General features: G+C 55.0%; 3 protein-coding genes across 6 annotated transcripts; 2 read left to right on the forward strand and 1 right to left on the reverse strand.

Moving 5' to 3' along the window:
• The first annotated feature begins 425 nt into the window (after positions 1–425).
• On the forward strand, positions 426–8,307 carry PLPPR2 (phospholipid phosphatase related 2). 4 transcript variants are annotated; one of them, XM_069495809.1, is made up of 10 exons: positions 426–566; positions 1,801–1,975; positions 2,614–2,693; positions 3,175–3,363; positions 3,493–3,628; positions 4,221–4,492; positions 5,480–5,656; positions 6,397–6,519; positions 6,804–6,855; positions 6,984–8,307. In XM_069495809.1, the coding sequence occupies exons 3-10, from the start codon at positions 2,628–2,630 to the stop codon at positions 7,325–7,327; spliced, it is 1,359 nt and encodes a 452-aa protein (XP_069351910.1). In that variant the 5' UTR covers positions 426–566; positions 1,801–1,975; positions 2,614–2,627; the 3' UTR covers positions 7,328–8,307. The 4 variants fall into 4 exon arrangements, with proteins under 4 accessions (XP_069351910.1, XP_069351927.1, XP_069351918.1 ...); XM_069495826.1 differs by having other exon boundaries at positions 6,397–6,503; XM_069495817.1 differs by having other exon boundaries at positions 3,250–3,363.
• A 5,512-nt stretch (positions 8,308–13,819) lies between these two features.
• On the forward strand, positions 13,820–15,266 carry SWSAP1 (SWIM-type zinc finger 7 associated protein 1). The gene is made up of 2 exons (XM_069495849.1): positions 13,820–14,083; positions 14,616–15,266. The coding sequence occupies exons 1-2, from the start codon at positions 13,826–13,828 to the stop codon at positions 15,117–15,119; spliced, it is 762 nt and encodes a 253-aa protein (XP_069351950.1). The 5' UTR covers positions 13,820–13,825; the 3' UTR covers positions 15,120–15,266.
• Positions 15,267–17,155: 1,889 nt separating this feature from the next.
• EPOR (erythropoietin receptor) lies at positions 17,156–22,150 on the reverse strand. Its single transcript, XM_069495862.1, has 8 exons — positions 21,928–22,150; positions 20,955–21,090; positions 20,389–20,567; positions 20,145–20,302; positions 19,467–19,620; positions 19,294–19,381; positions 17,902–17,989; positions 17,156–17,806 (listed from the first exon to the last, which is right to left on the reverse strand). The coding sequence occupies exons 1-8, from the start codon at positions 22,040–22,042 to the stop codon at positions 17,195–17,197; spliced, it is 1,530 nt and encodes a 509-aa protein (XP_069351963.1). The 5' UTR covers positions 22,043–22,150; the 3' UTR covers positions 17,156–17,194.
• Between the last annotated feature and the right edge of the window lie 1,884 nt (positions 22,151–24,034).

Genomic DNA, 24,034 nt, shown 5'->3' on the forward strand with positions numbered 1-24,034 from the left:
CCTAGAATCTGAACAGCCTGAGGCCAGATTTAGCATATGAGAAGCTCAGACATCATTCTGCGCGGGTATCAGCGGCCAGACAGGCTCTTCCGCACTGGCCACGGAGCCATCCTCTCTGGGGCGCCCTGGCGATCAGGTCTGCGGCCGCCACTGCGCAAATGGGGAAACTGAGGCCCAGAGAGGGAGGGAGGGCGCAGCCCAGGGCCATGCTCCGAAGCCCCGCCTTCCTCTTCCCCTCGGTTCCTCCCACCACGGGGTTCTCCCTCTCAGCCTCCATTCTAGGTTCCCTCCCGAATCCGTGCTAACACGCCCCGCCCCCAAGAGCGCCCGAAGCTCCGCCCCGTTAATGAGACGCCCCGAGGCCCCGCCCCACGGGGTTATGCAAATGAGCGGCCAGGAGGCCCCGCCCCTCCCTCCTCCGCGGAGTCTGCGCGGCGCGGCCGGAGCCGGCCGAAAGCGTCTCCATCTCCGCGTCCGCCGGCCGGGCTGGCCGTCGGTCTGTCTGTCCCGCCGCGCCAGGGCAGTCTAGGTGGAGCGGGGGCTCAGGCGGCGGCGGCCTAGACCCGGTGAGAGGAGGGGATTGGGGGGCCCCTCTCTCCCATCCCCCCTACCCCCGGCTTCCCACCCTCGGTCCTGGTCCCCCGCTCCTGCGGGTCTGGTCCCTCGGGGTCCAGGGCGGGGAGGGGGAGGGGAGGCAGCGAGCTGGGGCTTCGCGACGCGGCTGAGGGAGGGGAGCGTGGGGAGGGGGCCCCGGGCCTGAGGAGCCAAGCAACGGGGGTGAGGGTGGCTGTGGGTGACTGTGATTGTGTGGTTGTCATTGTGTGTCAGTGTGTGGTGTGTAACTCACATTGTGTGACTGTCATTGTCACCTTCGCGGGTCCGCGGGTGTGTATGTGTGTGTGACTGTCATTGTGTGGCTGTCGTTGTGGATACCACTCCGATGGTTGGTGTGTGTGTGGCTATGATGTGGCTGCCATGGGTGACCGTGTGGCTGTTATCACTGTGTGTGGCTGTCTTGGTGTCCCTGTGGTGGTGTGAATATGACTGTCATTGTGTGGCTGCTGTCGTGTGTTCACTCTGATGGTGCGTGTGTGTGGCTGTGATCGTATGCCTTTCTAGTGTGGCCCTGTGTGTGAGTCTGTGTCATGGTGCATGTATGTGCCCTTCTGTGGCCATGTGGCTGTGGTTGTGGATGGCACCATGTCTCTCCTATGACTGTCGGTGTGGATGAGAGACTGTTGATGTGTGTGGCTGTCATTGAGTGTCTTGTAATTGAGGGTGTGACACTGCAACCGGTTCTGTGACCCCCATTGTGTTGGTGACTCTCTCTTTGCTGTGACTCATTAAGTGTATTGGCAGCTCTGAGTCTATGTCCCTGACTGTAGTGGGGTGAGGGGTTGTGTGGGGCTGTGATGTGTGTAGGGTCTCCTGATGTGGCCTCTGACTGTATGTTTGGGAGGGAGGACTTGTTTGATCTGCATGGGTGTCGGTGACAGGCCGTGTGCCAACTGTACCTTGTGTGTGTTGTGTATGTTGGACACCTGTCTGAATGAGCAAGCCTGTCTTGTACGCCACGAGCTGGCACTCAGCACAGTGCCTGGAAGTCAGCAGGAGCTCGGTCCTCATGGTGGGATCGATGGACACCATGTCACGGTATGTATGTGTGTGTGTGTGTGTGTGTGTGTCTGTAGTGTTTGGAATGGAGGCTGTAGCTGGGTTGTGCACCCCGTGGGTGCTAGCGTGGGTAACCCTGTGGGCATCTGGGACCTCTGGTGACCCTCACCCCACGTCACACTGCAGACCGAGCCTTGTGGATAGGGCACTGGAGCCAGCGTGCCTATCCTCACCTGCCTGTGCCTCAGTTTCCACATCTGCACAATGGGGGTGACCATCCCTGCCCTGCTGGGCGCCAGGAACAGGTGTGAGTCTGTGGGCGTGGTGGCAGCCCGTGGGAAGCCATAGGGCACTTTCACAGGTGAGATTGGTTGGGAGAATGGGTGTAAGCAGGCGTGACTGTTTTTTCCCCTGAAGCGCTGGGGGTTGGGGGGAGACTGGGGGGGAGGGAAGAGGAGAACCGGGAGGCAGACGGCCTGGGGGGAGGGGGAATGAGGGGATGGCAGCTGGGAGAGGAGGAGGACCTGGCTATCAGCCCGCATCAGACACCACAGCCCATGGGGATGGAGAGAGGGGCCCCTGAGGGGGCCATGGGGGAAGGGACTCAGGGGACTGGCCTGGTACGTATGGGGTGCCCCTGGGGGAAGAGGATGGGGTCCCCTAAAAACTGGTAGGGGAGGGGGATCACATAAAGCCGGAAGAGTCTCTCCTAAAAGCTAGAGGAGAGAGGTCTTCCTAAAGGCTTGGGGTTGGCATCTCCTATGGACGCTGCACAGGAAGGGAACCACTATAGAATTTCTGGGGGTGGCGTCAGGGGAGGCAGGTGTCTTCAATGGGAAGGGGCAGGGCGGGACCTGGATTACAGGGGCATGGCCAGAAGCCTCAGTGGGCGGAGCTAGGGCTTCCCAGTGTCTTCAAGGCCAGCCGGTGTGGCCAGAGGACTCAGGGTTGTGACCTGGGTCCCACACTGGAGCCCCCACTCCCTCCCCACCTCCACAGGCCTGGCCTTCACCATGGCGGGAGGGAGACCGCATCTGAAGAGGAGTTTCTCCATCATTCCCTGCTTTGTCTTTGTGGAGGTGAGGACCACAGTACCTTCTCTAGAGGGGGCGCACACGTCTTCCTGGCTCTTTCTATCTCTGCCCAACCTCATTCTCCCTCCCCGTGTCCATTTTTCCATCTTCCTCGCTCCAGTCCTGCCATCTCTCTGCCTGACTTCTCACTCCGTGTCTCTCTGGGATCTCTGTGCATATCTGTTTTCCCTTGAGAACTGGTTACGAGCTTGGACTCAGAAGTGGCACTCCCTGGGTTCCAACCCCGCTCTGCCCCATCCACACTGCAGGAGTCTGTCTCTCTCACCGTCTCTCTCTTTGCTTTTCCCAAGCCCTGACCCTTCTCTACCCCCCCTACTACATCTTCCTCTGTCTCTCTCCATCTTCCAGGTTCTCTCTCTAACTCCATCTCTCTCCATCTTTGTGTCTCTGTCTTGTGGCCTCAGCTCGGGCCCTGACCCTCTCTGTTCTCTCCCCATTGCCTCTCCCCACCGCCGCTGGGTGGCAGTCGGTGCTGCTGGGTGTCGTGGTCCTGCTGGCTTACCGCCTGGAGTTCACGGACACCTTCCCTGTGCACACCCAGGGATTCTTCTGCTATGACAGTACCTATGCCAAGCCCTACCCGGGGCCTGAGGCTGCCAGCCGAGCACCTCCTGCACTCATCTATGCCCTGGTCACTGCTGGGCCCACGCTCACGGTGAGACTGTGGGGGTCACCTTGGTTGGACCATGTGGGAGGACCTCCCAAGAGGCAGGTGGGCCAGGTGGGGGTGGGTGGAGAGCTGGGCTTGAAGGCCAGGAGGTCCCTGCCTTGGTCTCACCCACAGATCCTGCTGGGGGAGCTGGCGCGTGCCTTCTTCCCCACCCCACCTTCAGCCATCCCCATCACCGGGGAGAGTACCATTGTGTCCGGGGCCTGCTGCCGCTTTAGCCCGCCGCTGCGGAGGCTGGTCCGCTTCCTGGGTGAGAGACAGAGCCCTGGGTCAGCCCCGTAGTAATGGTGGGGCAATGGGTGCCGAGGAAGGGGTTGTGGGCAGGAAGGAAGAGGGCCTAGAAGTACCATGATGGTGGCTCCAGGTAGCAAAGAGGGACTTGGGCTCTGGCTTATGATCAGTGGCCCCAGATGAAGAGTGATCAACGCAGTAATAGCCAATCCAGGGACAGGTATAAAGAGGCCCAGAGATGCCATTAGGGCTCTCCTGGGCGGTCCCAGGCATTGGCCCAATCTTGATGTGGTAGCGTTGAGAGGTCCAAGCCCAGCTATAATGGGGTTCCAAGGGAGGAAATGCTATTGACATAGTGGTAATCCCAGAGGGACAGAGGCCAGATGTACTGTGATGAGGGTCCCAGGGAGAGGAAGCCTAGAGTACCGTCATGGTGGCCCCAAGGGATAGAGACCTTGGTCCCATTATAATGTGGTCCCAGGTGTGCTTTAATGGCAGCCACAGGAACAGGGATATAAGGGCCCAGTGGAGCCATGAGGGGGCTCTCAGGAGGAGGGCGAGGGCGGCATCAGGGCCTAGAGCATGAACCGCCTGTCTTCTCCCACCCCCAGGGGTCTACTCCTTCGGCCTCTTCACCACGACTATCTTCGCCAACGCGGGGCAGGTGGTGACTGGCAATCCCACGCCACACTTCCTGTCAGTGTGCCGCCCCAACTACACGGCGCTGGGCTGCTCGCCGCCCTCACCAGACCGGCCCGGGCCCGATCGATTTGTCACTGAACAGGGCGCCTGTGCTGGAAGCCCCAGCCTCGTGGCTGCCGCGCGCCGCGCCTTCCCCTGCAAGGACGCGGCCCTCTGCGCCTACGCGGTCACCTACACGGCGGTAAGCCCCAGGAGCCGCAGGTTAGGAAACCCGGGCAGGGGCTGGGTGGTGGCCAGCGGGCAGGGGGCCACCAGGACCGCAGCCTCTGATTCCTCCACACCCAGCCTGGGTGCTGTGACACTGCCACTAGGGCAGAGCCTACACCATTGGAGGCTCTGGCCCCTCCTCTCAGATCCTGACCACGCCCCTGAGCCTGAGTCCATTGCTGCACATTGACTCCGCCCCGTTGGCATCTGGCCACGCCTCCTGACCCAGTAATGCCACGCCCCAGGGAGGGTATTGACTCCATCCTCTGAGATCGGGACATTATCCCTGGAGCCAGGTCCCCAAGATGCTACAGGCCAGGTGCTGGATATTGGCTGGGAGACTAGGTGGGTGGGTTTTGACTTGGCCCCTTGGAGTTATTGCCCCTCCCCTGGGGCCTTGTCCACACTCTTGTTGCCCTGGCCACGCCCCTTACTCATGATTGCCTTGGGACTTCTAACTGTCTCCTGCTTTTCCCTGGTCATACCCCGTGTTGCTTTGACTCCTTTTTCTAGGGTCCGTCCAGGATTATGTTCCTAACTCTGTCAGTGGTCCCCTGGGGCTGGGGGACTCCACCTCCTAGAGCTCCTGGACCTTCCCCTTTAGCTCTGACTCCACCCTCTGGGGTTCTGTGACCATCCTAGATGTCCCCATCTATGAATCTGTACCGAGGACACCTGGGCCCCAGACCTTGTCCACTGCCCTTGGGTGCTCTAGCCACACCCCCAGCCCTGCAGGCAGGGCCCATGGGACTCCATGACCCTAATCCCTGGGGATCCCTCCTTTCCCCCAAATCTCAACCCCTCTCCTTGTCATTATGGTCTCACCTCCTGCCAGAGCGCACTGTGAGTCATGACTCCATCCCTGGAACCCCTGGTCATGTCCCCTAGCCCAGATCTCAGAGTCCTCCTGGGTTCGGAGACTTCGCCTCCACTTGTCCCCTAACCAGTCCGGCTCCCGCAGATGTACGTGACTCTTGTGTTCCGGGTGAAGGGCTCCCGCCTAGTCAAACCCTCGCTCTGCCTGGCCCTGCTGTGCCCAGCCTTCCTGGTTGGTGTGGTCCGCGTGGCCGAGTACCGCAACCACTGGTCCGACGTGCTGGCTGGCTTCCTGACTGGGGCAGCCATCGCCACCTTTTTGGTGAGTCCCCCTCTCAGCCATCCCCGCACTGGAAACCCCTCATCAGCCCCCCTGTCCTAGAGGCAGGACTTCATGATGGCGAAGGGTGTGGACGCTATGTGCCCTTGAGCCAGTCCATTAACCTTACCCTGCCTTGATGTTCTCATCTGTGAAATGGGATACCAGGACCAGGGTGAGGCACCACCTTGAGTGCAAAATATAAGATGGTGCCGTAACACTGAGCAATCAAGATAATTAATATTTTAATGAAACATTTTACAAATCAAAATTAATACAAGACAATAATAATGTCCCCAGTTCAGGCTGGGTGGGGTAGCTCACACCTGTAATCCCAAAACTTTGGGAGGCCAAGGCAGGAGGATCGCTTAAGGCCAGGAGTTCAAGACCAGCCTGTGCAACATAGCAAGATCCTGTCTCTACAAAAAATTACCGTGAGCTACGATCCCCCCCCCTCTGCACTCCAGCCTGGGCAACAGAATGAGACCCTCTCTCTAAAAATAAAATGAAAAAAAATAAAAGGATGGAATGGTGCTCCTACACAACTTGGCCTTATTCACGTCACCCTAGTCTGGGCCCTGTGGGATAAAAAGTAATACTACCTACCTCTTAGTAAAGATGAAAGAATAGTGCTTGGGACCAAATCTGAGCCTCAGTTTCCTTATCTGAAAAACGGGGATGGTATTTACATAACTCCCATATTCCTGGCTCCAGGCCTCAACACTCCTCTCCCTCTGTCCCAGGTCACCTGCGTCGTGCACAACTTCCAGAGCCGGCCGCCCTCTGGCCGAAGGCTCTCCCCCTGGGAGGACCTGGGCCAAGCCCCCACCATGGACAGCCCCCTCGAAAAGTTAAGTGTGGCCCAGGTAAGGGGGGCCGGGGGCTGCTCCCAGCTGGAGAGAGTGGTGGGTGGAGCGGGCTCAAGGAGGCAGGAAATCAGGGAAGAGGTGGGGGTCTCAGGGCCTTGGGGAGGTGGAGGGATCGCCTATCTCTGTGGACACCCCCATCTCCCTCCTGAGAGGACACTGTTAATCCTGAGAACTCCCGGTTATCTTTTTCATGGGGCTCTCTGCCTGATGAACCCCTTGTGTCTGTGGCCGGTGGGGCCCAGGGGGCCTGCTAGCCCCTTCCCTCTCCCTCTTTGTCTCAGGAACCCGAGGCCTGCAGGCCGCATTCGACACCGGCACGGCTCACCCCATCCAGTGAGTGTTGGGGGAGTGGGGGGATAAGCAGGGGGACTTCCAGATTGGCGGCCACTGCAACAGAAGTCTCCCCTGTGCGTTCATGGCCCCCTCCCAAGGTTTCTGATTCCCTGATCTCTGCCCTCTAGAGCCGCAGAACTGCACCCGCCGTGGCCACCTGATCCCCAGCTGTGTGTCCTCCAGGGCCCCAGCCATGTGTTCGTCTCCCCGTGTGCCCCGCCCTCGACTGAGGTCTGAGCCAACGCCCCTGCCGCTGCCCCTGCCCCTGCCAGCACCGACCCCCAGCCAGGGCCCCTCACCTTCCTCCCCTGGACCTGGGGGGCCAGGTGGGGGTGGTGGACGTGGCCGGAAGCTGCTGCTGCCTACGCCCCTGCTGCGGGACCTGTACACCCTGAGTGGACTCTATCCCTCCCCCTTCCACCGGGATAACTTCAGCCCTTACCTGTTTGCCAGCCGTGACCACCTGCTGTGAGGCCCAACCACCCACCCAGAATCTACCCGGTCCCCACTTCTTCCCTGCCACACGTGTGTGTGCGTGTGCCATGTGAGTGCCAAAGCCCCCTGCCCCCAAACCAGCCGGGCCCAGGTACCAGAAGATGGTTGGAAGAACATCTGGGGGACCCCCCCATCCCCTCTTGCCATCTGGGACATCCCGATGGGCAGAGATGCAGGGTGGGCCCTTGCCCCTAGGATTGCCCTTTTAAGGGCTAAACCCTGACCCCATTGGCCATTGCCTGGCCAATGAGGGTCCCTAATTCTCAGAATTCTAACCAAAAGGAGTTTGCTCCAGCCAATGGGAGCCTGCCCCTCACTTCTTAGAATCCTCAGGCAAGAGGGCAACTCCAGCTAGTGTTCAGCGTCTGAACAGCCAATAGGAGCCCTTGGTTTCCAGAATTTCTAGAGTGGGTGGGTATGATTCCAGTCAATGGGGGACCGCCCATGTCTAAGCATGTGCAGTGGAGAGGAGGGAGATGACGTCATTTTTTGCCATCCAGTCCTCTCTCGGAATCAGGGAGTCCCGCTGGAGGGTGGGGGCAGGCTCCCCCATATCAGGGTCCTTGGGGGCACCCCTTCCCCTCTTAGCCCCTCCCCTGTGTGCAACCTCTCACTCAGTCCCTCCAAACTCCCTACTTAAGCAGGGCTTGCCCCAGTTCAGCGGTTTTGGGGTTCAGGGTGCTGTGTCCTCCCTCACCTGTGCCCAGGTCACCCCACACCCTTCTGTTATTAGGGATTTTTTCTTGGAACACACCCCCATTTTTCACACTGCCCCCCATGCCTCAGCCTCATGCAGATGTGCCATTATGGGGGGCATGGGTGGAGCAGAGGGGCTCCCTCACCCTGGGCAGCCAAAGGCAGTGGACAGAGGAGACTCTGTCCCCCTTTCCTGTCCCCTCCTCATCTTTAATAATGACCTGGCTTCTCATCTTTAATAAAGACCTGTTTGTAACAGAAGTTTGGCCACCTGCCTTCCTCCCCCGGGTGGTGGGGGCTGGAGAGGACTTTAATCGCGGGCTTAGATGTCTGTGAAGCTGGATGTGGGTGTGTTGTCACAGTGCATCTGAGGGCGATTGTGGAGAGGCAGTGGGAAGCCATGGGGCCAGCGACTTGGGCTGAAATCCTGGGTCAGCAGGTCTTGGTTGTGTGGTCTCAGGAAAGTTAATTAACCTCTCTGTGCTCTTGTTTCTTCATCTTTCAAATGCAGACAGCCTCTCAAGCCACTAAGGCACACACACAGTGAGGGGCCTGACATGCCTGTGTGTCACAGGCAGCTGTCCTGTTTCTGATCACAGCCACGGCACAGAGGGCACAGGGAATAGGGTAAGGAGACCCTGGGTGACCTGAGAATGAAGGGGTATGCTGCCGGGCACTAGGAACCTCCAGGCTGAACACCTGGCTATACAGATGAGAGAAGAGAAGCTGATCATGAGGTTATGTTGAGTCTCAACCACCTGAGAACTCAGAGGAGACTAGGAAGGTAGGAAGGGGCATGGAGCTACAGGATTCCCCTCCAACTGTGGCTCTGAGGGCTTCAGACAGGACATGTAGGACCTAGAGTCATCCAGGAACCAGGAAAGGGGTCCTGCTAGTGTCTGGCAGATGAAATTCAGGTGCCCCCTGCAGGCTGACCTGGCTACTGTCCCCAGCCCTGCTCCACCTGCTTCCCTTCTCCACTCATTCATTCAACAAACACTATAGAGCACCTCCCATGTGCCAAGTTGTCTTAGTCTGTTCAGGCTGCTATAACAAATGCCAGGCCGGGCGTGGTGGCTCACGCCTGTAATCCTAGCACTCCAGGAGGCCGAGGCCAGAGGATCACTCGAGGTCAGGAGTTCAAGACCAGCCTGAGCAAGAGCGAGACCCTGTCTCTACTAAAAAATAGAAAGAAATTAACCAGACAACTAAAAACACATAGAAAAAATTAGCCGGGCATGGTGGCGCATGCCTGTAGTCCCAGCTACTTGGGAGGCTGAGGCAGTAGGATTGCTTGAGCCCAGGAGTTTGAGGTTGCTGTGAGCTAGGCTGATGCCACGGCACTCTAGCCTGGGCAAAAGAGTAAGACTCTGTCTCAAAACAACAACAAGAACAACAAACAAAAACAAAAACAAATGCCATATACTAGGTAGCTTATAAACAACAGAAATTTATTTCTCACAGTTCTGAAGACTGAGGAGTTGAAGGTCAAGGCACCAGCCTATTTGGTGTCTGGTGAGGGCCTGCTTCCCCATAGGTGGCAGAAAGGTGAAGGATCTCTCTGGGCCCTCTTTTATAATGGCCCTAGTTCCATTCATGAGGACTCCATCCTCATGTCCTAATCGCCTCCCAAATGCCCCACCTCCTGACATCATCACCCAGGAGGTTAGGATTTCAACATAGGCCTTTGGGAGGTGGGACACAAAGATTCGACCATGGCACAAGTGTGTTCAGGCCCAGGGGCTATAGCAGTGAACAGAACAGGCTCAATCTCTGCCCTCAGGGAGCTCACATTCAAACATGTGAGACAAGAAACAGGACAAACAAGCTACATACAGACCCACAGTTCCAAATTTCACAGAAGTCTGAAAACCGCATCTTTTTATAAAGCATTTGTGGCAAAATTTAACCTGAACTGACATGAGGTCACATATAGCTTTTACTTAACTCACTTGATGTGAATATCCTTATATTTTCTGCAGATAAAGTGTTTCATTTGGGGATATTACCCCAGGCCCCACTATGGGTGTTATGAAACACATAGTATTTACACTACCTTTCTTTTCAAAAATCTGAAAAATTCTGAATTCCAAAGTCTAGGATCAGAGATTTAGGAAAAGAATTGGGATCTCTGGTACAATAGATAGTGATATGTGATAAGGAGAAAACTCAAGCTAGGTAAGACATTGTTACAACTGTGGGATAGAGACACAGTTTGCAATTTAAAGAGAGTGATCAGAGAAGTTCTCTCTGAGTAGGTGACATTGGGGGAGAAGGAGAGAAGGGAGGGAGCCATGCAGATAACTGATGGAGGTGGGGTGGGGAGCATTACAGGGAAAGGGAATGGCAAGTGCAAAGGCCCTGAGGTGGGAACACACCTTCTATATTCAAGGAACAGCGAGGAGACTGTGTAGCTGGCGCTGAGTGAGCAAGAAGGAGATAGAGGAAGAAGAGGTAGGGGAGATGGTGTGGCTGGTCGTGGGCCACGGGGGGATGAGATGGGAAGATGAGAGGATGGAAGGCAGAGGAGAGACAGAATCATGGGGCTCCCTGCCTGACCGGCCAGGGCTCACACTCCTGAGACCCACAGTCCCTCCAGAAGCGCAGCTGCATCTGTCTAGGCCAGGAAGGAAGGAAAACTTCAGCACCACGGACAGCACACCCACCCAACCCCGGTGGCGCTGTCCAAGGTGCTGATGGTGACCCCGGGCAGAGAATGGGTAAATTGGGGGATGAAGTATCTTGTCCCGATGAGGAGGGTGGTGCCAGCAGCCCTGGCCTTGGCCTTACTCCCATCCCAGGACAGATGATCTTAGGTAGAGAACACAGACAAGCCTATACTTGCTTATTCAAAACCCTTCTCAATATGCCCCGTGGGTCTCACAGCATCTCAAACTCCACTTGACCAAAACAGAGCTCTGGTTTAGAATGTAAGCCAAAACATGACCATCTTTTGCTCAAAGCCCTCTCATGGCTCCCCATGGAGCTCAAGTAACAGCCAACCTTCTCCCAGCACCTCAGGACCTTTTCACTTGCTGGTGTCTCCACCTGCGACGTTCTTCCCCTGCATATGTGCATGAATCACTCCCTGACCTCCTTCAAGCCTTCTCTCAAATGTCACCTTCCCAGTGAAGCCTACCCCGACCACCCCATTCAAAATTGCAGAAACAAACAAAAAAACTGGCCTATCTAACCTCCCTTCTCCGTGAATTTTTTTTTTTTGACATATACCAATCATCTGCTCACATTCTATTTAAATTCCTCATTATGCTTAGTGGTCATTATCCATCTCCATCACTAGGATGTCAGCTCCACCAGGACAGAGACTTTATCTGTTGTCTGTTCATTGTGGGGTTTTCATGCCTAGAACAAACCCTGGAACACAGTAGGTGCTTAATAAATGCTTGTCAAATGAATGAACTCATCACTTAAGGATGTCAATAAACTAAGGAGAGGAGCAGACTGACTCCGAGCCACTCCCAGGTCCAGCTCTGCCTGCAGGCAGCTACACTCCCCCACGAATCCAGTCTATGGCAAGTGTCTTTCTATCAAGACATGAAGACAGAATTCTGAGAAGTGAAAGACAGAAGGACTGTGTGCATGAGGGACTTGCCAAACGTCTGCATCTTTATCTCCAAATGTTCTCACTCAGCCTACATTAATGAGCACCGACTTTGTGCTAGGTGCTGTCCTAGATGCTAGGGACCCAGCAGTGAAAAAAAGCAGGCAAAGACCCTATCCTCATGGAGCTGACATTCTAGTGGGAAGAAATGCCATCAGCTAAATGCATAATATTGGAAATGCCGTTATTTGAAGAAAAATAAAAACAGATAAGTGAAAGATTGAAGGGTGTGCAATTTGGGGCAGACGGTAGGGAAAACCTCTCTGAGTAGGTGATATTTGACCAGAGACCTAAGTGGAGTGACAAAAATGAGCCAGAGCAGCTGGGTGCGGTGGCTTATGCCTGCAATCCCAGCATTTTGGGAGGCCAAGGTGGGAGAATTGCTTGACGCCAGGAGTTTGATACTAGCCTGGGCAACATATCAAGACTCTGTCTCTACAAAAAAAATTTTTTTTTAAAAAAAACTTAGCCAGGCATGGTGGCACACACCTGTAGTCTCAGCCACTTGAGAGGCTGAGGCAAGAGGATCCCTTGAGGTTATAATGGGCTATGATCGCACCATTGCACTCTGACCTGGGCAACAGAGCAAGACCATGTCTCTAAAAAAGAAAGAAAGAAGGAAAAGAACTAAAGGGATATCTGGGAGCTGACTGCGGCAGGCACGAGAACAGCAAGTGCAAAGGGCCTGCGGCGGGGCTGTTTTCAGCAAGCCCCCATGTGTGTAACTGTGCTGGACTGTGTGATGTGGAAGTCACTACTGGGTGTTTGTGCATCTGGAGCGTTGTAATGTGACGTCAACCATGGGTTGTGTATCTGCTGGGGGAGCTGAGATGGTATGTTTTACAGTGCAGTGTAACAGTGTTCCTCATTGTGTGTGTGTGTGTGTGTGTATGTGTGCGTGTGTGTAGTGGCAATGGCATAGTTGTATCCGAGTGTGTTCTGGTGTGTGTTGTGCAAGGGAAAAGGTGTAGGGGTGTGAATGTGGGACAGAGTGTGTATAGGATGCTTTTGTCAGAGTAGGGTAGGGCTGTGAGCATGCTGGGGATGGGGATTCTGGAAGTGGAATATATGCAGGGATGCCACGGAGTGGGTGTGTGTGTAGAGGAGTGTGGGGGTGCCCAGCTGTGTCAGTGGGTGTGCTGGGGGATGTTGTGAAGCTGTTTTCTGGTGCCAGAGAGAGAGAGAGAGAGAGCGAAAGAAAGCTCAGGAAATCTCAGTTCCGCCCCGCCTCTGGGTCTCCAGGCAACAGCACCACTTTGAAGTTACCAGGAGACAAGGTTGCCAGGGCAACACAGGCGTGAGTGGCAGCTCTGGGGCGAAGTCTGGGTGAGGAGAGCCAGCCAGGGATCCCGATCACTCACTGTTCCACCTTCGCTTCCAGTTTCCCATCAATCCCACTTCCTTCTTCCTTGATTTAACGTGCATATATTTGAGAAAGTATAACGTGCTAGGCTCTGTTCTGGGTCCTAGAGAGACAAAAGTGAACAAGACAAACAAGGTTCCTGTTGTGTTTCTCCCTCAATCTCCCAGACCCTGTCTCTTTGTCTCTCTCCTGCCTATGGTCCTGCCTTCCCCTATACCAGCAAGACTCAAAAAGCCCCCAGGCCAGTAAGGAAGTTGACCCTCAGAGACGGCTGCTGGTGTTTTGCACACGTGTCCTGAGCCTGTGGCCCCGGACCCACACTCGTGCCATACGCAGGTGCACAGAGAGACAAGCACACAGCACATCCCTCCCTCTGCCTCTCAGTTGTCATTGGGTGACACCAGCAAAACCACACACAGACACATGCCCATCACACTATTCCATGAGCGCCGCCCTTTACAGGCGAGCAAAGTAGTATGTCAATGGTTTGCGCCTGCTCCCTCCAACTCTCAACCCTTATATTTTTCTGATTAGCTCACAAAAATAGTGTTCATGCTGCTTCCCCAGCAGCCTCCCTCAGGAAAACGGCTCATCTCCCTCTAACGACCGCATTTCCTCCACGATCAGACTAGGTTATAACCATTGGCCCATTCGCCAGGGGAGGAGCTAGCCAATTGATCTAATTTTGATGGACAGATACACAGACCAATGGCGAAGCTAAATGTACTGTAACCAATGAGGCCTCGGTTTGGGCGGGATTAAGACTCGGAACGCGCCACCGATTGGACAGAGATATGTTGCGAATGGCGGAGACGCTGAGGCGGGTGCTAAGCGCGGGTATCGCGGCTTGGCCTGGGGAGGAGAACACGGCTGAGGCCGGACCGCCTTTGTTGCTGCTCGGCGCTCCAGGCTCTGGAAAAACAGCGCTGCTCTTCGCAGCGGCCCTGGAGGCGGCGGGGGAGGGCCGAGGCCCCGTCCTCTTCCTGACCCGGAGGCCTTTTCAAAGCCTGCCCTGCGGGACTGGAGCGGCGCTCGACCCAATGCGCCTCCAGGTAACAGTGGGGCGGGAGCAGAGGCGTACCAGCCAATGGAGAGGCGGATAGGAGATTGAGTGACAGATCGGCAGGCCAATGGTGGGGACGGTGGCAGGGCGAGCTGAGCAGCCATGTTGGGGCGGAGTCAGGAATGTGCGAGGGGTGGGACTATGCGGAGTTTAGATAAGATTGAATGAGAGCCTATCCAATGATAGGCGATGTTAGCTAGAGGCGGTGCCCAAAGGGTAGAGTCGGGGCGATTAAAGGGGTGCAGCTAAGCTAAAGTCTAGTGTAGATCAAGGATGGGATAGGACTCGGGGCGGGTTTTCCGAGGAAACGTTGCCCTAGAGATTTGACAAAAAACCATGAGTACTGGAAAGAGGGGTGCATATGAGAATATTTGACTGCTCTGAGCTACTTCATCCTGGAACCAGCTGTCTGGGGAGTGAGAGCCTCGTCCAGGAAAGTATGCAAGGAAGCAGGGTTGCCATTGCGGGGAGTCTGGCTTTTTGTGCTGAGGCTGGCCCTTTGCTTCTTTTCCTTCCTCTAGAAGATCCGCTTCCAGTACCCACCCTCAACCCGAGAGCTTTTCCGGCTCCTGTGCTCTGCCCATGAGACCCCAGGTCCAGCCCCCTCTCTTCTGCTTCTGGATGGCCTGGAGGAATACGTAGCGGAAGACCCAGGGCCGGAGGAATCCGCCTACCTGGCCGCCCTGCTTCTGGACACAGCTGCCTACTTCAGCCACCGACTTGGGCCTGGCAGGGACTGTGGGCTCATGGTGGCCCTCCAGACCCAGGAGGAGGCTGACAGTGGGGATGCCCTGCATCTGGCACTGCTACAGCGGTATTTTCCAGCCCAGTGCTGGCTGCAGCCGGATGCATCAGGTCCAGGGGAGCACCGCCTCAGAGTCTGCCTGGAGCCAGGCGGGCTGGGCCCCAGGACAGAGTGGTGGGTGACTTTTCGACCAGGTGGTGAAATGACAATCACCCCGTGGCACACCCAGGCTGGTGACCTCAGCTCAGATAAGAGTTCAAGCTCTGGAGCCCACCCCTAAGCTTTGGTGTGTGACACCCTTTCCATGCCTTAGTTTCTCATGGCTGGAATACTTACCTCAGGGACATGTGCAGATTCAAGACCTAAAGAATGTAAAGTGCTTTCTCTTTAAAGAAAGTGTTATCATGTACATATAATACCCAATGAACAAAATGTTTAGTTTTGCTATTTTAAACTTTATAAAAAGAGTTGCATGACAAATGTAATCTTCTGAGACTTCTCTTTCCACTCAACATTGTTACTAAGATTCAGCGATATTTTTTCGTTCATTCCTTTCCCCTTATTGCATAAAATTCCATGACTATACCCCAATTTATTCATCAGATTGACTTTTTTACTACTAAGAACATTCTTGCACACATGTCCTGGTACATGTGTGTGTGTTTGGGATATATACCTAGAAGTGGAATTGGTGGAGAATGAGGTATGCATATGTTCAGCTTTCTTAGGTTATGCCAAACTATTTTTGAGGGGGGGAGGAAGGGGAAGATAAAGTCTTCCTCTGTCCCCCAGGCTGGAGTGCAGTGGCCCAATCATAGCTCACTGTAGCCTCAAACTCATGAGCTTGAATTATCCTCCTGCCATAGCCTCTCAAGTAGCTGGGACTACAGGTCTGCACCACTGTGCCTGGCTAATTTTTAAAAAATTTTTTTGTAGAGACAGGATCTCACTATGTTGCCTAGTCTGGTCTCGAACTCCCGGCCTTAAGCAATGCTCTGGGCTTGGCCTCCCAAAGTACTGAGGTTACAGGTATGAGCCACCACCTGGCCATATGCCAAACTTCTTTTAAAGTAAACTAGAATTCCCATTAAGTTACTTGATAACACTTGGTGTCATCAGAGTGCTTTCTTAAAGCATGGTCTGATTCAGAATAATGCCCTATGAATTGTTGTTATTCGTGGCAGAAACTAGATAGAGGCTCACTAAACAGCTTTCCTTTCCCTGTTTGTATAACTAAAGTACATTTCTCAGCCTTTCATGGTTCTAGCTGTGGCCATGTGACTATTTCTGGCCAATGAAATGTGAGAAAAAGTAATAGAGACAATTTCTAGGCCAAATCCCTAAAATGGCCTGTGAAATCTTCTGCATTCTCTTTGCTTGTTGGCTGGCAGGTTGTAGGGGATCCATCTAAGGATGCCAAGGTGACCCTAAGGGAAGATGAAGCTACAGACCAGAAGAATCTAGACCTCTCACTCATCCCAGAGATGGCTGCCCATCTGTTTGAATTAAGATAAGAGACCACTTAATGTCTTAAGGCATTAAGATTTAGGAGCTGTGTGTTATGGCAGCTAGTGTAATTTATACTGACTAATTTACTTAATTATGATTAGTATTCAGATTGCCAAGTCCAGAATTTCAGACTGAGCTCAAGGACTTTAACTGCTGCCCATACGGCCTAGGCCCAGGGAAAGATGGGGCATAAAGGGTGTTTGTAGAAGTCATGGTAGAAAAACTTACATATACATATGTGTGTGTATATATATATTTTTATTCTTTAAAAACTATACAAATTTACAAATACTGCAGGTTTGTGATTTCCTGAGCAGGATGGATTGGGCAGACAGCCAAGGCAGCAATGCCCCATCCCTGAGGGAGGCCTCGCTGTCATCATGTTCAGTAAGTCTTGGGCTTCCACCAGCACTTGGGGTCGTATTGGTTTTTTTTTTTTTTCCCCAAACTGGCCCATTTTACTTGTTTGTTTTGGTTTTTTTTTGGCGACAGAGTCTCACTCTGTTGCCCAGGCTAGAGTGCCGTGGCGTCAGCCTCGTTCACAGCAACCTCAAACTCCTGGGCTCAAGCAATCCTCCTGCCTCAGCCTTCCGAGTAGCTGGGACTACAGGCATGTGCCACCATGCCCGGCTAATTTTTTCTGTTTATATTTTTAGTTGTCCATATAATTTCTTTCTATTTTTAGTAGAGACTGGGGTCTGGCTCTTGCTCAGGCTGGTCTCGAACTCCTGAGCTCAAACGATCCACCCACCTCCGCCTCCCAGAGTGCTAGGATTACAGGCGTGAGCCACCACGCCCGGCCACTTGGGGTCATATTGGATATCCAAGCATCTGTGCGCTGGTGTCCTAAGAGCAGGCCACATAGCTCAGGGGTGGAGCCTCAGGGGTTGGGACAAGGCTGTTCTCATAAGAGTTAGAGCAGGAGCCATTGGATGAGCCCCCTTGTGCTCCCTGGGAGCTCCCTGAGCTGTAGTCAGTTGAGATACCAGAGTCAGACACCACGAGGTACAGGTACTTTAGGTGGGGCGGGGTGGAGGGCAGCTCAGGGGGCAGTGCCCGAGGGCACAAAAGCTGGGAGCTGGGGTCTAGGATGGTATACTCGAAGCTGACAGTTGAGACCCCCTCTGGGCTGGGCTCCAAGGCCAAGGCAGATGAGCAGGAAGATGCTTCTGAGCCTTCATCCATGGCCACCATGGCCACACTGGTACCTGGCCCTGGGAGGTCCTCGCTGGGTGGGCTCTGGGGCAATAGCCACTTGTCCAGCACCAGGTAGGTGTCCTGGGCATCCTTACTGCCCACAGGCTCCAGCAGGGGCCCCTCATCATCCACCTCTGATTCCACTGCCTGTGTCATCCCCCAGGAGTTCTCAGAGAGGACTTCCAAGGGGGCGGGTATGTCCTCTGTGAAGGGGGTGCAGGGACTCCACCACAGACAGCCATCATTCTGATACAGCCACAGCTAAAGAAACAGCACCAGCCTGCTCAGAGGCCTGGGGCTTTGGCAGTGAGAAGCAGGGCAACCCCAGGCCCTGAGGGGACAATCAGGCCACCTACCTGGAAGTTACCCTTGTGGGTGGTGAAGAGGCCCTTAAACTCACTTTCTGGGCTCGGGATGCCAGGCCAGATCTTCTGCTTCAGAGCCCTGTTGCAGCCAATAGAAACAAGTACATAGATATGAGTCATCAAACACCCACCCATAACCCCTCAGCACCCAGTCGCAGGGGCACAGAAACTCCTGGTCCTGCGATCACAATGGAGGCAGAGGAGTTCATCAGGGCTGGGGAGCAGGGCCTTGGGCTGAAGCTTCAGCAAGGCCCTACAGTAACTGGAACAGGGTTTTGAAGGATGCATAGGAATTCAACATACGCTAACTCATACTCCCTCTAATCCTGGCCCAGGCTTTGCCTGGAGATCTATGAGGTCACTTTCCTCATCACCTCTTTCCATGGTTCCCCAAGACATTAAGAATAAAATCCAAACTCCTCCCCACAACCCTGCAGAATGCCCTGTGTGATATAACCTCTGTCACCTCCCTCACCTCATCATCCACTACTCCCCCTGACACACTGCTCTAGCCATATGACTAGTCTTGAAGCTGCTTCAGTGTTTCAAGGTCATTCCCACCTCAGGGCCTTTCCACTTGCTCTTTCTTCTCCCCACTTTTCATGTGACTACTTCCTTCCAACCTTCAGGTTTCTACTCTAATGTCACCAGGGTCTACACTGACCATCCAGTCATGTCCCCGTGCTTTGTTTCTGTGATATCGCTCATCACAATTTATAATCAGATATTTGTTGGTTCCCTTGCTTGTTGGTTTGACCATGATATCCACAAAGTCAGGGATTTTGTAGTTCAAGGTCAGGTTCTCCACTCTCCCTACAGTGCCTAGCACATAGCTGGCACTTGATATGTATTTTCCAACCAAGTAAATTAAAAGGGCCATGAAAGACAACTAGAAGATTGGTTAGTGGACAAGGGAGGAAAGGCATTCCAGGCAGAAGGAACAGTATGTGCAAAGTCTTTGGGGTATGAAATGACATGGTATGTGCTTGGAAATACAAATACCTCTAGGCTGCTGATCAGATCATAGTGTCTGAGGAGCTTGACAACAGGGGCAGGGAGGCACTCAGGGGCTTCATTCTCTCCCTTAAATCCAACCCTTCTGGTTGATTTTACAAAGTTGACGACTTTGGGAAAAGGAACTAGCAAAAGAACCCAAGAAGTGGCAGCCACTAATGTAGGAGGAAAACCAGGTGAATGTCCCCAAGGCAGAAAATTTTAACAGGAGTTTGGGTCTGCTCTGGCATGCATGCATTCCAGCCCTGCCACTGACTCATTGTGTGACCTTGGGCAAGTGCTTGCCTCTCTCTGAGCCTAGGTTTGCACAGTAAAAGAGGGACATCGGTGGGGAGGAGTCTGGGTCAGGTGTCCGGTCGGGGAGCTCACCGGCGGTGGGAGAGCAGGGCGAGCACGGCCAGCAGCAGCAGGATGAGCACGAGGATGAGGGACAGCGTCAGGATGAGCGGGTCCAGGTCTGGGACGCGAGGAGGGGGGTCAGGGCGGTAGGTTTGCCTGGTGTTTCTCCCCAGCCCCTCCTACGCCCCCGCCGGGGGCCTCACCACTGGCGGTCAGCAGCGACGCAGGCTCTGACCAGGCGCTCCAGAAGCCCCCGAAGCTCGGCTCGGCCATGCGCGCGCGGACAGCGAAGGTGTAGCGCGTCTGGCCCCGCAGGTTGCTCAACACGCACTCGGTGCGGCCCTCCAGGATCTCCACCTGGGGGCGGGGCCCGGGGGGGCGGGACCAACGGGGCGGGGCGGGCGAGCAGAGAAGAGCACTTCAGGGAGGGCCCTGGCAGGACCGAACCAATCAGGGAGAGGAAGGACAGTGGCCAAAGCATTACATTGGAACCAGCGAGAGAAGGGGCGGGGCCCAAGAAGGCTCAGGGCCAATCAGAGCGAGGATCCCAGGGAGCAGAAGGTCGGACCTGGGCTATTTAAAAACCCGGCCAGGGCTTATAAAAGCAGCCGGACCTTACAGGTGTCCGGAGTTAGGAACTAGGCAACGAGAGGGGTTGGGGTTCAGGCGCACTGGAGAGGCGTGGGGAAAGGCGGCATGTCTGTGGGCATGGAGCTGCCTTGGTCATCAGGGCAATGGGACGTGGGTCGTCAGGGGTGAGGTCTATGGGGGCGAGGCCATGGGGGCGGGACCGTGGTGACAGTCTGAGCGGGAATTCAAGAGGCTTGGCGGGGCCGTGGTCAGTGGACCTTTTGGGGCTGGGTGGTAGGGACAAGCCTCACCCTCTGCGCCCCCCCTTCGCCGTTGCCTGCTGAAACGTCCACCTCGTAGCGGATGTGGGTCGTCATGGGTGCCCCAGGTGGCGGGAGCCAGCGCAGCACCACATGGCCGCCCTCGTCGGCCAGCCGCGCCAGCAGCCCCACGGGGGCGTCCAGGAGCACTGCCGAGGTGGGGGGAGGTTGGTCATGTGCGCGGAGACTGAGACGCCTCCTCCCCCGACCACTCCCTCATCCCCCTTGCACTTACCCACTTCATTGATGTGGATGATACGGTGATAGCGCAGAGCGCCCGAGGAGGCCTCTGTGACCAGCAACTCTAGGGGCACGAAGCTCGACGTGTCGGCCGTAGGCAGCGAGCACCAGAAGCGCACCGCGCCGCGAGCCGTGGGTGCCTGGTGCAGGCGACACGGCTTCCACGGCTCACCCCTGTGTGCCCAGGGACCCAGGAAGGAAGGGAGCAAGTTGGGAGGGGAAACCTGGGAGTTTGCTTTGCCCGGACCATGGGGGCCTTTTGGATAGTACCACGAGGGGGCGTCCCAGCCCCGACGTAGTGACGTCTTAACCACGATTTGGAGGGATTGTTGCCCTACCCCTGAAGTTTAGGGTCGCGTTCCTGCTGTGATCAAGGGACGGTTCCAGCCCCGGCCAATAGGGGGCGTGTCAGTCTTGGTCTGGCAGGCTGCCCACTGGTGACCACGACTGGAGGCGCTGTCCCGCCTCAAGCACCAGGGGACTTCCGAGGCTACGACCTCCGGTGAGCTGTGCCCCGCCCGCCCCTTCCACGCGTGGGCGCGCCCGCCACGTCCGACTCACTCGAGCTGGTAGGAGAAGCTGTAGTTGCTGGGGCCCACCCCGGCGCTCGCCGCTTCCTCCCAGAAACACACCAAGTCCTCCAACCGCTCGGTGAAGCACAGAAGCTCTTCGGACCCGCGGGTCGCAAGCAAGGCCGCTGGGGAGGGGAGACAAAGGGAGGGGGTCGGGGGGAGGGGCCGAGCCTTTCCTAGGGACCACAGCCCTGCCTCCCGCCGCCTGCGCGCGCCCGATAAGAAAAAAGCCCCGCCCCGCCCTCTCCGCCAGCGGGGCCCCTCGAGGGGTCGCAGAGGGGGCGCCCCCCGAACCGCCAGGGGCAGGTTGCTCGCCTTACTGTCCTCCCCCGCCCCACCCCCGACACACGCACGCCCACCCCGTGGCGGGCTGAGCTGGGCTCAGCCTTCAAGACCTCGGCCTCCTGGGGCTGCCAGCCCCTCCCCAGACAAGGACGTGCTCGCCTAAGGATGTGTGCGGAGGAGGCGTGTCCCCTATCTGCCCCAGCAGGCTCCCCGCTGCCCGATAGCGCCAACCGTGCCCCCTGTTCCCCTCCCTCGACAGAGCTGGGCAAGGGATCTGGCGCCCGCATGCAAACCGTGTTTACAGTCGCCTGCGGCCCGGCCCCTCTGATTCCGACCCTGGCTTTATCCCCTCTCCCCCAGTGGAGGGTCTGCTGGGTCCCATCTCTTCAGGGACACCAGCATCATGTTTGCTCCGTTAGGATTTAGCATGTCCCAGACCCCGTGAAAAGATAAAGCAGGAACCTTGAGCCCCTCTCTAGCTTCTCCACCAGGAGACTTAGACCCCTGCATGCCCCATCAGGACCCATTCTTGGGGTTCAGATGCCAGCTTGGCCCCCAAGACCCAGTCTGGGGGTTCAGAACCGGGCATGGTCCCCAGGACCCACACTGGGAGTTCAGGCCCCAAGCATTGTCCTTCAGACTCTAGTGTGGGGGTCCACACACAGCTCCATCCTTACCTTTGCTCTCAAACTTGGGGTCTGGGAGGTTGGGTGGGGGGGCCCAGGCGGCCCCAGCCAGCAGAAGACAGAGGGAGCCAACCCGGGGCCAGAGGGGCGCCCCGAGGTGGTCCATGATGCAGCCCCCACCACGGGGGTGCCCAGGGCTCCTGCCCCTCCGCCCCCCGCCCTTGGCACAGTCCACAGCTGGGTCAGCAGCTGCCTCCGCCGGACACAGCTGACCAGACCCTTCCCGACCAGGCGCCTCCAAGTGGCAGCTCCCCCGAGTGGGCGGGGCCAGCACTCAGCCTGGGCAGAGATAAGTGCCTGGCGGGAGGGGGCAGGGGCCCTTCTTGGCCCAGAGGCCACTTGTTGGGGGGGGGGGGCGGGAACATCTGTTCTGCCGTCAGACACACTTTTTTGCTATGTGACCCTGGACAGGTGACTTACCTTATCTGAGCTTCAGCCTTCTCATCTCTAAAAATTTAGCCTGGCACATAAACAAACATTCCAAAAAATGTAAGTTACTGATATTATCGCACTAATCAGCATCACTTCCCAGTCTGGAAAGAAATAATCCTTATAACGATGAGCGGGTGAGTGTTGGCGCAGTGCGAGACCGTGCTGCCGGACAGTACGTACGATACGGCCCTGTGTTTGTAAAAATGACACATCCTGGAGTCCAAGATTTCATTTATGAGTTTTTGAAACACAACTTTTTACTGCTTATATCTTCATAATCTTGGTATTTTATTTTACAAGGAGTGTGAAGTTCTTTCCATAATCAGAAAGTAATTATGAAAAAAACCGTAAAAACTATTCACTTGGGGTAATCACCTGCACAGAGGTACATGCCTGGGGGAGGAGAGTTTTCTCATGCGCACGCCTGTCCCAGACTAGCCAATCAACCCTGGTGCACTGTGATTGGTTCAAGGTGGACATGTGATCCAAAAGGATCCAGTGAGCCTCCATTCTGGGACTTTAGTTGCAGGTACCGGAAAAGGGGCGCCTTTTTTCTACTGGGCGCTGGGGCTGGCAGATGGAGTAGCCAGGAGCATCTTTGCCACCAGGAGGGAAGAAATTGCCCCATGGTGAAGCTAACATGGGCTTCTGTAGTGTTGTCCCCTCTGGAAGCTCTTCCTCTAGATCAGGGGTCCCCAGCCTATGGTGATTTGTATAATTATTTCCTTATATATTACAATGTAATAATAATGAAAATAAAGTGACAATAAATGTAATGCACTTGAATCATCCGGAAACCATTCCCCCACCCCACCTCGGTCCGTGGAAGAATTGTCTTCCATGAAACCAGTCCCTGGTGCCAAAAAGTCTGGGGATGGCTGCACAGACACTGTGCTCATTCCCTCACTTTAGTCAGGCTTCTGCCCCAATGTCACCTCCTCAATAAAGTCCTCCCTGATCACCCTGTTAAAAATAGCAACCTCCCACCCCACACTTTCTGTCGCTATTAAACAGCCTTTTAAAAAAAATTTTTGCAGCCATTGTTCTTATTATCACTTGACATGTATTTGATGTTTTGTGATTTGCTGCCCTTACTAGTTCATGATGGCAAGGATTTTCAACCCTTTTGCCCATGGCTGTATCCTCAGCACCTAGAACAGGCACATAATAGAAGCTCAAGAACTATTTTGAGGAGTAAAATATTAAAGGAAAACCAAGCTAAGAGATGCAGAGAAACAGCTGATCTTGAGTTAGCCCCTGGGTCCAGCTGGGTCAGAGGTGAAGATAGTAATGGTTTCGGGATGATTCCAGTGCATTACATTTATTGTCATGTTATTTTTATCATTATTACATTGTAATATATAAGTGCCTGAGTAACCCTGCACTTTTAAAAAATGGAAGTCAATGAGAATCTCTTCCTCAGGAAATTGGCATTGGGACTGTGTGTGTCTGAGTGGGACAGAGCCATGCCTCACCTAACCCCTGTCTTAGGGCTCTTAGTTTTTCTCTGCATTTTCAATGTCATCATTGTTTTCTATTTTGAGAAAAGGTGAACATGGCGCACAGGCAGAGAACAAACAAGACTGAGTCATGTTTCATAACTTCACTCACTGTTTTCATCCACATCTGTCAGTTCTGATGTGTCTCCAACAGTCATAAGATTTCT

Source organism: Eulemur rufifrons, chromosome 2 (genome assembly GCF_041146395.1).
Source record: "Eulemur rufifrons isolate Redbay chromosome 2, OSU_ERuf_1, whole genome shotgun sequence".
Taxonomy (NCBI): domain Eukaryota; kingdom Metazoa; phylum Chordata; class Mammalia; order Primates; family Lemuridae; genus Eulemur; species Eulemur rufifrons.

Coding starts and splice junctions, on each gene's coding strand:
- PLPPR2 (XM_069495809.1), top strand. CDS start 2,628: ATGGCGGGAGGGAGACCGCATCTGAAGAGGAGTTTCTCCATCATTCCC. Junction 4,493..5,479: donor ACGCGGTCACCTACACGGCG/GTAAGCCCCAGG, acceptor CGGCTCCCGCAG/ATGTACGTGACTCTTGTGTT. Junction 6,520..6,803: donor AAAAGTTAAGTGTGGCCCAG/GTAAGGGGGGCC, acceptor TCTTTGTCTCAG/GAACCCGAGGCCTGCAGGCC.
- SWSAP1 (XM_069495849.1), top strand. CDS start 13,826: ATGTTGCGAATGGCGGAGACGCTGAGGCGGGTGCTAAGCGCGGGTATC. Junction 14,084..14,615: donor TCGACCCAATGCGCCTCCAG/GTAACAGTGGGG, acceptor TCCTTCCTCTAG/AAGATCCGCTTCCAGTACCC.
- EPOR (XM_069495862.1), bottom strand. CDS start 22,042: ATGGACCACCTCGGGGCGCCCCTCTGGCCCCGGGTTGGCTCCCTCTGT. Junction 17,990..19,293: donor GCCCTGCTCTCCCACCGCCG/GTGAGCTCCCCG, acceptor TGGCTGCAACAG/GGCTCTGAAGCAGAAGATCT. Junction 17,807..17,901: donor CCCACAAGGGTAACTTCCAG/GTAGGTGGCCTG, acceptor CTGTTTCTTTAG/CTGTGGCTGTATCAGAATGA.